The sequence below is a fragment of the Eretmochelys imbricata genome, chromosome 10 (genome assembly GCF_965152235.1).
Source record: "Eretmochelys imbricata isolate rEreImb1 chromosome 10, rEreImb1.hap1, whole genome shotgun sequence".
Classification (NCBI taxonomy): Eukaryota; Metazoa; Chordata; order Testudines; family Cheloniidae; genus Eretmochelys; species Eretmochelys imbricata.
The window spans coordinates 51,630,162-51,646,139 of NC_135581.1; the positions used below are offsets into that span (position 1 = coordinate 51,630,162).

The following is a 15,978-nucleotide window of genomic DNA, read 5'->3' on the forward strand; positions in this document are numbered from 1 at the left end:
AATTTCACTTCCTCCTTCTGTGAATTACTTTTTCTGGAGTAATTTGTTTGAAGATTAGTTCTATATGTGATGCTGTTAGAGACATTATATTGATTTATTTTTCATGGCAAGTTAGTAACCAGTTACTTTGTAATCACATACCATATGTCAGCTTAAAGGATTTTAAGGATCATCAGTAGTATATCTCCAAGTTGTATACATAGTTTTTCAACGTTGTCCTCTGAAAGGTACTCTTTGGTCTTTTAATGTGAAGTAAAATGAAGTATTATAGTAACAGATTTTTGTGGGTTTTAGGAGGAAAAGGATTATTAGACCTTCAGCCGCACTGGGTATCTGCTCTAGCTTGGCCAGAAGAAGGGCCAACTGCAACATGGACAGGAGACGCCCCAGAAGTATTATTAGTAGGTCGTATGGATGGATCTCTTGGTCTTATTGAAGTTGTAGATGTTTCAACCATGCATCGATTAGAACTGGAGCATTGCTACAGAAAGGATGGTAGGTGACCGTACTGATATTTCTAAAGAAAACTTGTAAGTTACATACTTAGAATTTTTTGCCATCTGTATCGAAAATGCAGAGTCTACTTCGGTTTTATGAAGAACTGTCCACACAGATTCCAGTTCTAGTACACCTATGTCCCATAAACACAAGATCGGATTCTTTTTGGCCAACAGTGTCTGTTAGAGCTGTGTCTGCACCCTGGATTCTCTTGCCTCATCCCCAGCTCCCCACCCCAAAGGCATAAAAAGCGTAGCAGGCTCAGCTTTCCCTCGGTTTCTTCTTATTGTCCGCGGCATCAAGTTGGTACCCCTTTAGTGTCCACTTTGGTCAGGCAATACCAACCAAAGATTTTCTAAATAGGTATCTAATTATATTAAATACAGCACCCATAGAGATTAGAGCCCATTCCACCAGGTCTCACAATGGTGTATGCCATACTATCTTGTGTATGATGTTGGACAGTACTTCATAATGCACTACCTTACCATGAGGGAAGAGACTTCTTCCTGACCTCAGCTGGTGACCAGTTAATGCCCTAAAGCATGGTGCTTGATGTTACTGATGTACATGGAGCAGGGATTCCTGATTTCTGTTCCGAACTCTGACACTGACTCTGTGTGATGTCTGGCAAGTCACTTAACCTCTGCATGCCTCAGTTTATCTCTGTTAAATGGGGATTTTAATACACATCACACAGGAAATTGTGTGGCTTAATCAATTAACATATAAAGTGCTAGAATATCCTTCCATATAGGGTGCAGCATTAAAGTCCAAAATCTAACGTTGCCCAGCATCCCTGTCAGAAATGTGCAGGGCAACTACATGGGGATTAGTCCACCTTTCATCCAGCATTATTCATCAGTTGAGGCCTCAAGATCTGATGCCCTCTTGGGCAGTGATATTCTGCAGTCATTATTTAAATAGGACTCCTAACATCCACCTTCTGATGTGGTCAGAGCTTGCAAGTCATTAGAAGTGAAATCCATGTGGACAATCATTCAGAGAAAAAACAGCAACTGTCATTTTTCAAGATGTGCTGTCCACGTATATTCTATGCCTCATGCTCCTTCCCTGCTACTCTGGAGTCTAAGGCCATCTGGACCCCATATTGACAAAGGAACTGAGGGACAGTTGGCCCATTCTGTTCTTTATGCCCTCGAGTGGGAGGGCATGAGGGCATCCAGAGTGCAGGCACAGCACCAGTGCACACTACTGGTCAAAGAATATCATCTTGTGTGCATGGGATGCATGCACACGAGAAGTGGAACCTATGTGGACTACACATCTTGAAGGTCTGCACTTTCTGTAGAATAGGTAACCATTTTCATTCTTTTAATGCCTAAACTTCCAACAGGGATTTTATTACAACTACAAATGCTGCTTCTTCAAAGGGGCATTTAAAAAAACAGTGCAGTTGTTATTGTTAAATTGCTATGCGAGCAATGTAGGATTCAAGACTCCCTTGCCTAAATGTTACAGGTTGGATGTGTGAAGAAAGACAAATGTATCCTCTCTGACCTTATCTACATTAGCGATTTTTTTGTGGGGGGAGGAACAATCTTACTGTAACTGGTGCACCTCCATTTGTGACTGTGAAATTGTGAGAGACTTCCAAAAAGGAAACACAGACTTTGTGAAAAAAGCACAGAAGTAATCAGGGCTAGAACAGGAAAGCTATTTGCCTCCCTCTTTAAGATAGACTGTTAGCAAATGCATGAATTAAAAAAAAAAAAGAGGAGGCAAAATCATATGAAAAGTGCCTTGAATAAAAGGCATTCAGTGGAAAGTTCATGGTTTCTAGCCGTAAGTACTGTGGCATGGTTTGCAACTGAAATTTTTTGGTCATTAACTTATTCAAAGTAGAAAAGGACTGTCTATTTTGAATCCCACTTAAAATGTAGAAGAAGGAAAAAAAGAAGTGGCAATACTATATTAAATAAAACTTGAAGAGTAGCTGGGTAAATACGTAGGTTATGCTCATCCTATTGAAATGTATATTTAGAATTGCATTTGTCTCTAAACTACCACAAAAAGCTTTTACGGTACTGTCTCCTAGATTAAAATAGCACTGTTGATAGAAATGTATAACTACAGTGGTACTTAGATATTTAAGGTGATAGGCATAGAATAAAAAACATAAAGTAAACAGCTATATTAACATTCATTAAGCTGTAATTTTGTCATGTCATTTTTGTTTTCTGAGAGTAATTACAATACAAGTGCTTACAATTCGAGTGCTTGCTCCTGTCGATTCCATTCTAGGTGTATGCGCGCGCCCACGGGTGCGATCGTCAAAGATTTTTGCCTTAGCAGTATCCGTAGGGTCGGCTTTGGCTCTCCATGGAGTTCCATGCTCGTGTGTCGGTATATCAGGCACCATTGGCCTTACGTCCTCTCAGTTCCTTCTTACTGCTCGTGGTGGGTAGAGCGCTTTTCCTCGCATAGCAAAGTCTAGCGGTTTCGTACATTCTGACTTTGAGCCTTAGGGCCTTGTAAATAGTTTGTTTACAGTAGTTAGTGTTAAGTGTAGTTAGAAGTTAGAGTCCCATCAGGGACTTCGCCCAAAGTGGGGCATGCCCCAGTCTCCCGAGTTTAAGCTCTACTCTGACTGCAACAGGCCTATGCCTGTTATTGACCGACATAGCAGCTGCCTCAAGGGCTTGGGGGAATCACATGTGAAGGACAAGTGTTGTATCTGTAAAAACTTTTGACCCAGGACCCAGAAAGAGTGCGATATCTGTTTGAGGGCTCTCCTCAGGGAGGCTGTGCTCCCGACTGGCTTCCAAGACATCCCGGCTGGACTCTACCCCTGGTACCTTGGCCTCTGTGCATAGTGCACGCCTGGCACCAGGCTTTGCGCAGCACCGCTCTCCATCGCCAGTGCCCAAAAAAAAGACCCAGAAATATGGCTCCCCAGCATTGGCCAGGAAAGGACACGGGCTATCAGGCAAAGGACCCAGTTCAGGCTGCTCATCCACACTGGAGCCACATGGACATGCCTCCCTGTTCGGGCTCTTAGCCCCCCCCAAAGGATCCACCACTGACTCCCGGGAGCGGTAGGGGACCCAGACTTGTGGCGGGCCCAGCCAGTATGAAATGCAGGGCCACTGGTTGCGGGATGATCTGGCCCTGTATATCAATGTCAGGGAGCTCAGAGCAGATCGCCTGACCTGCCAGGCTTTCTAGCCCCACCTGAAGGGCAAGGTGGTGCAGGTCTTGACATACAATGCTGCTGCAATGTGTTATATCAACAGGCAGGGCGGAGCCAGGTTGTTGGCCCTTTGCCAAGAACTTCTCCGCCTTTTGGACTTTTGTGTGTGGCATGCTGTTCATCTGGTAGCCGCATACCTGCCCGGGACCAGGAACGTATTAGCAGATCATCTCAGCAGGACCTTCTCATCTGGCCACAAGGGTTGCTCCATCTAGAGCAGGGGTCGGCTTTTAGAAGTGGTGTGCCGAGTCTTCATTTATTCACTTTAATTTAAGGTTTCGTGTGCCAATAATACATTTTAACATCTTTTAGAAGATCTCTCTCTATAAGTCTATATATTATGTAACTAAACTATTGTCGTATGTAAACAAGGTTTTCAAAATGTTTAAGAAGCATCATTTAAAATGAAATTAAAACGCCGCCGGCCCACTCAGCCCATTTCCAGCCTGGGGTTCCGTTCACCTAGGCCGGCAGTGGGTTGAGCTGGGCCTGCGGCCAGGACCCCGTCTGGCAAGGGGCAGGCAGCCAGAACACCAGACTGGCAGTGGGCTGAGCGGGGCCGGCAGCTGGGACCCCAGACCGGCAGTGGGCTGAGCTGCTCAGCCCACTACCCCTCACCCTGCTGTCGGTCTGGGGTTCCGTCTGCCAGCTCCTGCCAGCCAGGGTCCTGGCTGCCGGCCCCGCTCAGCCTGCTGCCGGTCTGGGATCCCAGCCCTGCCCACATAGAGTGGGTACCTACCTTCTCTCTGGTTATAGCCATTCTCTTCCTCTCTGTGCACTGAGATGAGGGTGGGAGTGTGCTGACAACAGGGCTGGGGGTGAAGGAGCAGGCTGGGGTGCAGGGTCTGGCCAAGAGCTAGAATGAGGGAGTGGGCTCAGGGTTGGGGCAGGAGGTTTGGGTGTGGAGCGCTTACCTGGGCAGCTCCCATTTGGTGCGAGGGGTGGGAGTGGGGATGTGGGGGATGCAAGAGTCAGGGCATAGGGTGTGGGGGGACTGGGTATGTGTGGGGGGTGCAGGAGTCAGGGCATAGGGTGTGGGGGGGGTGTGAGGAGGGTGCAGGAGTCAGGGCAGAAGGCTGGGGGGGGGGGCTCGGTATGTGTGGGGGTGCTGGAGTCAGGGCTGGGGTTGTGAGGGGGGTGCAGGGGTCAGGGCACGGGTCAGGGCAGAGGGCTGAGTGTGTGTGAGGAGGGTTCAGGGGTCAAGGCATAGGGCTGGGGGTGTGGGCTGGGGTCATGGGGGTTCTCCCATCCCCCTGCCCTGAGCGGCTCACGGCAGGGGGCTGGAGGGGATATGCCCTGATTCCACCCCCCTTCCCCAAGGTCCCCGGAGCAGAGAGAGGTGCTGTGGCTCCTCTTTTATCCCTCCCACTCCGTAGCAAGGGCCGTCAGCTGATCGGCTGCAGGGAGGGAGAGGAGGAGGGGCAGGAAGCGTGCGGGGGGGAAGCTTGCATGCCCTGCACGGAGAGCACGGTGGGGGGCGGAAAAGAGCGGGCCGGGCAAGGCAGGATTTTTAGTGGCACGCGGCTGTCTGCCTGGGTCCGGCAGGCAGCAGCGTGCCATTAAAAATTGGCTCACGTGCCATAGGTTGCCGACCCCTGATCTAGAGGCAGTCAGTACAATCTTCCAGAGGTGGGGAACTCCCCCGGTGGACCTGTTTGTGTCCAGGCAGAACAGGAAATGCCATGTGTTCTGTTTGTTCCAGGGGATGGACCGGGGCTCCCTGTCAATGTGTTTCTCCTCCCGTGGTCAGGGGCGCTAATGTATCCCTTCCCACCAGTGCCATTGATTCAGAGTCCTCGTGAAGCTCAAACAGGACAGGATGAAGATTATCCTAATACCCCCTGCATGACCTCGCCAGTACTGGTTCAGCACGCTGCTGGACCTTTCAGTAGCCGCCTCGCTGCAACTACCTCTCTGGCCGGATCTGCTGTCCCAGAACAATGGCAGTCTTCTGCACCCAAACTTGTCGGCACTGACACTCGACTGCATGGCTAATCGCGGACAAACGGGAATATTTGGCCCGGGTTCAGCAGGTCTTGTTGGGTAACAGAAAACCCTCCACCAGAGCAACTTACTTGGCCAAGTGGAAAAGGTTCACGTGCTGGGCCTCAGAACGGCGTATCTGAGCCTCACAGGCCTCTGTGCAGGAGATCCTGGATTATCTTCTGCACCTCAAACTCCAAGGTTTATCCGCATCCTTGATCATGGTCCACCTGGCCACTATTTCAGCTTTCCACCCTCCACTGTAAGACAGGTCTGTCTTTGTTCACAACATGATGGCCCAGTTTTTGAAGGGTCTGGAGCGTCTCTACCTGCATGTCCGGGATCCCTTCCCTCCCTCGCACCTGAATCTCATGCTGTCGAGGCTCAAGTGGGCCTCCCTTCAAGCCTCTGGCTTCCTGCTCTCTCCTGCTTTTGTCCTGGAAGGTTTTGTTCCTGGTTGCAGTAACGTCAGCCTGGAGGGTGTCTGAGATGAGGGCGTTTACTTCAGAACCGCCCTATACGGTATTCTACAAGGATAAGGTCCAGCTGCGCCCAGACCCAGCGTTTCTGCCCAAGGTAGTTTCCTAGTTTCAGACTGGCTGGGGCATATACTTACCTGTCTTCTTTCCAAAGCCTCCTATGTCAGATGAGGAACGCAGGCTGCATGCCCTGGACGTTAGGAGGGCACTGGCTTTCTACATAGATAGAACAAAGCCGTCCTGTAAATCAACACAGTTGTTCATTATGGTGACAGACAGAATGAGATGTCGCCCAGTGTCTGCTCAAAGGATTTCGCCCTGGATCACTGCCTGCATCCGCTACGGCTGTGAGCTGGCAACAATGCCTCTGCTGGCTATCGTGATGGCTCATTCGACTAGGGCTCAAGTGTCATCAGCAGCCTTCCTGGCGCAGGCACCAATCCAAGAGATCTGTAGGGCCGCTACCTGCTCATCTGTCCACGTGCTCACATCTCATTATGCACTTACCCAGCAGGCTCAAGATGACGCTGGTTTTAGAGCAGTGCTTCAAGCTGCATAACTGTGAACTCCGAGCCCACCTCCAAGGATATTTGAGTCACCTAGAATGGAATCGACATGAGCAAGCACTCAAAGAAGAAAAAATGGTTATCTACCTTTTTGTAACTGTTGTTCTTCGAGATGTGTTGCTCATGTCCGTTCCATTACCCCGCCTTTCTGTCCCTCTGTCGGAGTTGCCGGCAAGAAGGAGCTGAGAGGGCATCGGGTCGGCGGCACCTGATATACCAATACATGAGTGCGGCACTCAAGGAGGTGCCACAGCTGACCCTACAGATACCGCTAAGGCAAAAATCTCCGACAACCACGCACATGGGCGCGCACCTAGAATGGAATGGACATGAGCAACACATCTCAAAGAACAACAGTTAGTTACGAAAAGGTAAGTAACCTCTTTCTCTGAGCTAAATGCAATGGGAATTGAGCAGTATAGCTTGTAATTTAATATCTTTTATTTGTGCTTATTGTTCCAATAGTGTCTGTCACATGCCTTGCCTGGTTCAGTGAAGACAGACCATTTGCAGTTGGCTATTCAGATGGAAAATTGCTGATAGGTACGAAGGAGCCGCTTGAGAAAGGAGGAATTGTTCTAGTTGATGCACATAAGGTAGAGTTTTAATTTTCTTGAAAACTAATTCATACTCTCCTAGTTTCCCAAAGAGAATTCAGGATTTAAACTATAGTCTTCATTTCAAAATTGTGTATAAAAATGACTTAAAAGATAATAGCCCATTTTTTAAAGAAAGCCACCTGTTACTGATGATGGACATCCAGTCTGATGTACATTTTAAACTGAAGTAAATTTAGAGGCTAAAAGAAGTTAAGGTGATTTGCAGGTGCGCGCACACGCACACACGTGTGCAACAAGAGTTCTTCCAGTAGGGTTCTTCAAATGTATGTTGTTTATACTGTAACTGAAGTGCATTTCAAGATTTGCTGTGCACTTCTGATCTAAAAAAAGATGTAGTTCTCTATGAACAATTTGACAAATTTAAAAGTAATTTTAGATACTAGCCTGTTAAATTTTCTTACTTAAAATGTATCATTTATTTTACAGATAGGGTTTTTTTGCCAGAACTAAAAAAGTTATTATGAAATGTAAAAGATGTTTCTCAAAATACTCCAGCATTGCACCTTATGTCCCTGTTCTGGCCAATATATGGCAGTCCAGTGGCCAATAAAATCCATAAATAATTTGCAAAGAGACTTCCCCCACAGTGAAAGTCTGATGTAAGCAGACCCAGTGTTGTTCCATTCACAAGTCCCATTGTATGGAGCATGCCAAGCACAGGAATAGGCAAGCTGGAAGCAGGAAGGGAAATAATCTGCAGTGCAACCCATAAAATAGCCTGCGAATGGCTGCCATAAATTACAGATTACTGGGCTGTTCTAACGTATGCCAGGATCCATTTTGGCTCTGACAGCAGGCTGGACTCCAAGAATGAAAAGGTGGCATAAATTCACCTTTGCTCCATCTTCTGGGCTGCACCTTTTGTGCTGCATCTTTCAGGAAGCACAGTGCAGAATCTGGCCCATTATCTACAGATTCAGGTAAGGACTTTGTGTCACTGGAGTACTTTCATATTACAACTTCATAACTAAAAAGTTGCGTAAAGCCTCGCAGGATACTTTGAAAAACATTTTGTAGAAAGAGAATTCTGCTTATTGTGTACTTTCTGTGAATCTTTCCCCATATTCTTTATTATTAGTAATGATCCTGTTTTCATTAAACTTTTTTTCTTTGAGTGCGTGTTCATATCAGTTCCATTCAGGTGTGTGCGCGCGCATGTGCACAGTAGCCGGAAGATTTTTTCCCCTAGCAGCATCTGGGGGGTCGGCCTGGGTGCCCCCTGGAGTCGCGCCCATTAAAGTGCCCTGCCGCCCCCTCAGTTCCTTCTTACTGCCAGTGACAGTAGCTGGAACTTCCTCTTGCTCTTGCATCGGCAAGCAGCTTAGTAGTACTTTTGGTTTTCGCTGTAGATAGATAGTTCTAGTTGGTTAGAATAGTGTAGTTAGTTCACTTAAAATTTTCAGTTACGGGGGGTGTCATCCCCCATCCCCCCCATTTTTCTCCCCCCCCTTATTTGTCACTGGGGCATGCCGCGATCCCCAGGCTTCAAGACTTGCCAGAACTGCGCGAAGCGCATGCCTAAAAGTGACCCCTCACACTTCCTGTTTACGGTGTCTGGGCGAGGGTCACCAAAAAGACTGCTGCAAGATCTGTCAAGAATTCCTCCTGAGAACTCTTAAAGAGAAGGAGCAGTGGCTTAAAATCCTCCTCATGGAGGCAGCTCTCCAACTTCAGTCAGACCCGGTGCCGGAGATCCCGCTCCCAGTATGTCATCTTCGGTGCGGAGCACTCCGGTGCTGTCTTCAGTCAAAGAGAGACACTGACAAGGAGGCTCAGCACTGTCATGGAGCCTTTCGGGGGCACTCCAGCCTTCGGCACTGGTCCCAATCACCAGTGCAGAAGAAGAAGAGGATGGAAAGAGGCCGATCCCCCGTGGCAAAATCTAGGGACCAGCCATCAGTGGCACCTCAGTTGGGCCTTGACTCTGAGGCTCAGAGTGGAGCTACGTGAATTCCTGCCCAAGTGAGGCAGTCGAGTCTAGGCCCACCGCACTCGCCAAACCCCTTGGAGCACCTGCCACTCCTGTCCACCCCGGAGGCTTTTGAGGCAGCGCAGGACCTGCTGAGACTCACGGCGCCGTTCTCGTCCCCGAGGCAGAAAGATGTGCCAGCACTGTAGGCTTCATCCCAGCACCCCATTCAGTCAAAGGGAAAGTCGTCGATGATGTCACGCCCATCACCATGGCACCCCCTCGACACCAGCGCCTCCATCCAGAGAGCGCAGTCGGTCCCCAAGCTCCCAACACTACATCGCGATGTGCAGCGCCACCCTGGTCCTCCTATTCTGAAACATCAGAGTCAGAGTCAAACTCGTACCTTTCTGACTATAGCAGGAGCAGAGGGTTCCACCCAATGCAGTGGCCCTCGCAATGGCAGAACCTGGCTCAGTGGCCCTTTTGGACTCTCGGGGCTTTCCATCAAGGCCAGGGTCAGAGCCAAGGATCCCGCTTGGGAGCTGCATCAGTGGCATCCGCCACGACGAGCGACTGAGCCATTATCTCCAGTGTCAATGCTGGTGGCCGTGTCACCGTTACCAACAACGACAACGCCTTCAGCACTGGAGTGCTGCTGTTGTGGCACCAGCTGCACCTTCGGCACTGACGACGGCACCGACATCGTTGTCTAAGCCGGCTGCAACGGCATCCATGAAGACCCCAGAGTAGATGCTACACCAGATGTCTATACCAGCAACGGCGTGGGACCCGACGTCAGCACCAATACCCATGCCCTTCGTGGGACTGGGCCAACCAACCACAGTCCCCCTGGGGTCACGAGATCCCTCAGGTGGGGATGGTAGAGAGTCTCTAGTGGCCTCCTCCTCCTCTTCACCAGATGAGGCACTGGCGGGCACTTCCATAGCCCCAGCTCTGGAAGACTCCAGGGTGTTGCAGCAGTTTCTGCGCCGGGTCACCAGGATCTGGGCATTAAGGCAGAAGAAGTAGATGCTGAAGGCCCTATGGCTGATATCCTGGCCCCCTCGCCCCCTTCCCATATTGCCTTCCCATCCATAAAGACAATTATGGATATGACTAAGACCCTGTGGTAGACCCAGATCTCGCTGCCACCCACTGCCAAGCGTAACAAACGCCAGTACTTTGTGCCCTGCAGGAATTATGAACGCCTATAATCCCAGCCTGACTCTTTGGTGGTGGATGCTGCTAACCAGCAGGAGAGGCAAGGCTTTCAGGGCCCTTCTCCCAAGAATAGGGATGCTAAAAAACTAGACCTATTCGCGCAAAAGGTATACTCAACGGGGGGACTACAACTCCGAACAGCCAACCAGCAGGCCATCATCAGCCGGTACTCCTACAATACCTGCTCGGCAATGGCTAAATTCACAGAGTTCCTCCCCTCGGATTCCCATGCCAAATTTTCGGCTTTGGTCAAGGAGACTGATCTCCAGGGCATTGCTGCAGTTCTCGTCCCCGAGGCAGAAAGATGTGCCAGCACTGTAGGCTTCATCCCAGCACCCCATTCAGTCAAAGGGAAAGTCGTCGATGATGTCATGCCCATCACCACGGCACCCCCTCGACACCAGCGCCTCCATCCAGGCATTATGGCCACAGGAGTAGCCATGAGAAGGGGCTCATAGCTCCAGGTTTCTGGTCTCCCCTATGAGGTCCAGCAGACCATACAACACCTGCCTTTTGAGGGTGAGACTCTTTTTTCGGAGAAAATGGACACAAATCTAAACAGCCTAAAGGACTCCAGAGCCACCCTCAGGTCCCTGGGCCTCTGTACACTGTCAACGCAGCAGACACGTCCGTCCACAGCCTCCTCAGATGTTCGGTCACCAGAACCACCAGGACGGGTCCAGAAGGAGAAACAGGACTGGCCAGGAGAAGGCCGCGTCAACCCTCTGGCCAGGGCTCAGGACAACCCAAGCCACCTTCAGGGCCCAAACTGGTCTTTTGAAGGCACGGTCGAGGACGGTGTACCACTCCAAAGACTAGATCCACCCCGCCTTACCTTCTCGTCCCAACTATCCCCTTTCTACCGTGCATGGTCCTGTATCACCTCGGACCGCTGGGTGCTCTGCAGGGTAGAAGGGGGATACTCCATCCAATTCTGTGCCCTCCTGCCCTTCCCCATCCCTCTTCAGGGACCCTTCTCATGAGCAACTCCTTATCCAAGAGATACAGTCGCTCCTATTGCTAGGAGCAGTGGAGGAGGTTCCCCAGGAGCACAGGGGCGAGAGCTTTTATTCCCGGTATTTCTTAATACCGAAAGCCAAAGTGGCCTCAGGCCAATCCTGAACCTGCGAGAACTCAACAAGTTCGTAAAGAAACTCAGTTTCCACATGGTCTCGTTGACCTCTGTCATCCCCTCACTGGATCCAGCAGACTGGTATGCCACCCTCGACTTGAAGGATGTTTACTTTCATATTGCAATCACTCAGCCACACAGGAAGAACCTCAGGTTTGTGGTGAACAATACCCACTACCAATTTACAGTTCTTCCGTTCGGCCTGGCAGCAGCACCTCAAGTCTTCACCAAGTGCATGGCAGTTGTCACTGTGTTCCTGCGCAGGCACTAGGTACAGGTATTTCCATACCTGGGTGACTGGCTGATCAAGGGTCGCTTCAGGACCCAAGTGGAAACGCAAGTCAGATTCTTAAGGGCCACCTTTGACAACCTGGGTCTCCTTCTAAACGAAGCAAAATCGACTCTGTGCCCTCTTCAGAGCATAGAGTTTATAGGAGCAGTACTGGACTCGACCCAAGCCAGAGCATACTGCCGGAAGCGAAGTTCCAGGCCCTGGCCAGTATCATTGGAGGTCTCAGACAGTTTCCCACCACCACAGCAAGAAAATGCCTGAAGCTTCTGGGACACATGGCTGCCTGCACCTGTGTGGTGCAGCATGCCAGACTCAGGCTCTGACTGCACCAGTCATGGTTAGCATCGACCTGGACAGGATCGTGACCCTGCCTCGCCCAGTCCTCAGTTCCCTCCTGTGGTGTCTTAACCCTCAGGAAGTGTGCTCCGGGGTCCCCTTCGCCAGTCCACAGCCATCTTTTTTGCTAGTGATGGACGAATCAGACTTGGGCTCGGAAGCACATCTAGGAGACCACAGGATTCGGAGTCTCTGGACTCAGGCAGATCTGGCTCTCCACCTCAACGTCAGAGAGCTGAGAGCGGTGTGCCTGGTGTGCCAGACCTTCCGGGCATACTTAACGGACAATGTGTATCAGTGACAATGGACAACACCACGGCAATGTTCTATATCAACAAACAAGAGCGTGTCTGCTCCTCTCCCCTGTGCCAGGAAGCCCTCCTGCTGTAGAACATTCAGTACACCTACAAGTGTCGTACCGCCCCAGGGTACAGAACAAGCTGGTGGACCACCTCTGCAGGGCCTTTCCTGGCCATGAATGGTCCCTTCACCTGGACGTTGCAAATTCAGTGTTCCAGAGGCGGAGATTTCCCCAGATAGACTTATTTGCCACATGACGCAACAGGAAGTGCCAGCAGTTCTGCTCCTTCCAAAATCACAGCCTGGGCTCCAGTGTGGACACGTTTCTCCTCCCATGGGGAGGTTGTCTCCTATATGCCTTTCCACCCATACCACTCGTTTACAAGATACTCCTCAAGATCCGGAGGGAACGAGCTCAGGTCATATTGATAGCTCCAGCTAGCCCTGCCAGCACTGGTACACATCTCTCGTAGACATGTCCATGGAAGCTCTAATCACCCTGCCGCTCTTCCCGAACCTTCTGACACAAGATCACGGTAGTCTCCGACACCTGAACCTCAGGTCTCTGCACCTCACGGCTTGGAAGCTCCGTGGTTGAACCTGGTGGAGCTTTCCTGTTCAGAACAGGTTAGACAAGTCCTCCTTGGCAGCAGAAAACCCTCTACGAGAGCCACGTACCTTGCCAAGTGGAAGAGATTTTCAATCTGGTCAGCACAGCGCCATTTGTTCCCGATGCTAGCCTCAGTGCTGCTTATTCTGGACTACCTCCTCCATTTGAAGCAGCAGGGGCCTTCAGTGTCGTCAATAAGGGTTCACTTGGCCGCCATCTCTGCCTTCCACCCAGGCGCGGAGGGCCATTCTGTCTTTGCTAACCCGATGGTCAGCCAGTTTCTAAAAGGTCTCGACAGGCTATACCCTCACATCTGGCAGCCTGTCCTGGCTTGGGACTCTAACCTGGTCCTTCGTAGACTCATGAGACTGTCCTTTGAACCCTTGGCATCGTGCTCCCCTGCTCTACCTCTTTTACAAGGTTGCGTTCCTGGTGGTGATAACCTCGGCCAGGAGGGTGTCTGAACTTAAAGCCCTAACATCAGAGCACTCATACACCGTGTTCTATAAGGACAAGGTTCAGTTCAGACCGCATCCTGCCTTCCTACTGAGGGTTGTATCACAGTTTCACATCAACTAGGACATCTTTCTCCTGATATTCTACCCTAAGCTGTGTTCCAGCAGCAGGGAGCAGAGACTTCACTCATTGAACGTCCGTAGGGCGCTAGCCTTCTACATCGAGAGAATGAAGCCATTCAGAAAGTCGGTCCAGTTATTCGTGGCAGTGGTGGACAGAATGAAAGGTCTGCCTATATCGTCGCAATGAATTTCGTCATGGATCACGTCCTGCATTCAGGAGTGCTACAGCCTGGCAGGGGTTCTGCGCACTCCACCAGGGTGCAGGCTTCAACAGCGTTTCTGGCTCAGGTTCCCACTCAAGAAATCTGCAGAGCGGCTACATGGTCCTCCATTCATACTTTTACCACACACTATGCAATTACCCAGCAGGCCAGAGACGATGTGGCCTTTGGACAAGCAGTGCTCCAGTCAGTGGACAACTCCGACCCCACCTCCGGAACTTGGGCTTTTCAGTCACCTGACTGGAATTGACAGGAAGAAGCACTCAAAGAAGAAAAAACGGTTACTCACCTTCTCGTAACTGTTGTTCTTCTAGATGTGGTGTTCATGTACGTTCCAATACCCACCCTCCTACCCCTCTGTCGGAGTAGCTGGCAAGAAGGAACTGAGAGGGTGGTGGGTCAGCAGGGCTCTCTATTGGGCGCCATGAAGATGCAACTCCAGGGGGCACCCAGGCCGACCCCATGGATGCTGCTAGGGGGAAAATCTTCCGGCTACTGTGCACGTGCGCACACACACACACCTGATTGGAATGGACATGAACAACACATCTCGAAGAGTTACGAGAAGGTGAGTAACTGTTTTTTTTTCTCGCTCTCGTAGAACTGTGATAACCACCAGGTATGACTTCATTTCTGTTATAAATTGCTGCATCAAATCATCAACATAGTTCCATTTTTGTGGTTTATATGACGATGTATATGAAGTTCAAGTGCTTAATACTTTTGTGTTGGAAGGAAGTTTAGTTGGATTTGTGTGATGTTCATATTCGTAAGTCATATTATGAAGACACTGAATGTTGTAATCTTTTTGATTGTTTGTTTGAATCCTTTAGGACACCATTGTTAGTGTGAAGTGGGATCCAACTGGTAAGATTCTTATGACATGTTGCAAAGAAGAAATGGTGAAACTCTGGAGATATATGGGGGGATGCTGGAGGCGTTTGCATTCACTCTCCCATCCAGCTATTGTGAATAGTATTACCTGGTGCAACCTTCCAGGGAAAGGACCCAAGTTGCAGCTGTTACTGGCTACGTATGTTAACATTTTTGCTTTAATACTTCCTGTGTAGTCTTTGTACTTTGTATTAATACTTATAGCAATTTGGATTTATGTAGCATCTTTCATCCTAAACAAAAAAACAACAAAATTCAACAAGCTGTTCATTGTAGGCATTGTAGAACACTTGTTCAGTACTGACTTAAATACAAAAAGTTCCCATTACTGAATCACCAACAGCTTTTCCCCTCCACCTAGGCTTTTCTCTGGAGGGATCTGCACCAAGTACTGACCAGGGCTGATCTTAGTTAATTAACTTGAATTTGTCACAATGAAAACGTAATGTGGTATGTTTGCAGGTTACTGGAAACATCAATTAATCATTGTTGTAGAAAGTGCCAGTTATGTCCATAGTTGCAAATGCTTCCTGTGCTGATAAATATTCCTGGGACCTATACATTCTGATTGCACAATGATTGCAAGGGAGTATTAGGTAAAATATGAAAATATTTAATGTGAAAAGTAGGGTGAAAACCTATGGAGGATATTTCTAAATATTTTGAGCAGGAATAAAAAAAAATCACTGTCAATATGCATATTTTATGTAAAAATAAAAAGTGAATTAAATAATATAGTAAAATTTCAAACAGTACAATGAAAAAGAAGTTTTTCCTTTTTCCAGTCTGCCTCAGCTTTCCTTTTATATTGGAGATACTACTTCACTAACTTCCGTTTAAACGAAGTGGTGCTGACAAAATTAGTTTTGGCAAAAATTAACATTAAGAAAGAGTTAAACAAAGAAAAATGAACTTTTTCAATGAGTATTACCCCTAAATCTGTATACAACTTTTAAAAAATTATCTGCCGCCCTTGGACTTTGTTTTTAAGCAGATTATCTTTCTTAATCACCTTGCTCTAAATGTATATCATTACAGACTGACATACTTTTAGGACATTTGTTGATTGGTGCTGTATGTTAATAACTTTACTTTGTTTTCATGTGATTTATTTTAACTTTC

The 15,978-nt window shown here is 48.8% G+C and overlaps 1 protein-coding gene across 1 annotated transcript in view; it reads left to right on the top strand.

Annotated features, from left to right (window-relative positions):
- HERC1 (HECT and RLD domain containing E3 ubiquitin protein ligase family member 1) overlaps positions 1 to 15,978 on the top strand; it is a 214,249-nt gene that overhangs the window by 163,649 nt on the left and 34,622 nt on the right. Inside the window, exons 54-56 of the mRNA XM_077829256.1 lie at positions 295 to 495; positions 7,206 to 7,336; positions 14,796 to 14,995. Coding sequence (XP_077685382.1) covers positions 295 to 495; positions 7,206 to 7,336; positions 14,796 to 14,995 — 532 coding nt within the window. The remainder of the gene's footprint in view (positions 1 to 294; positions 496 to 7,205; positions 7,337 to 14,795; positions 14,996 to 15,978) is intronic.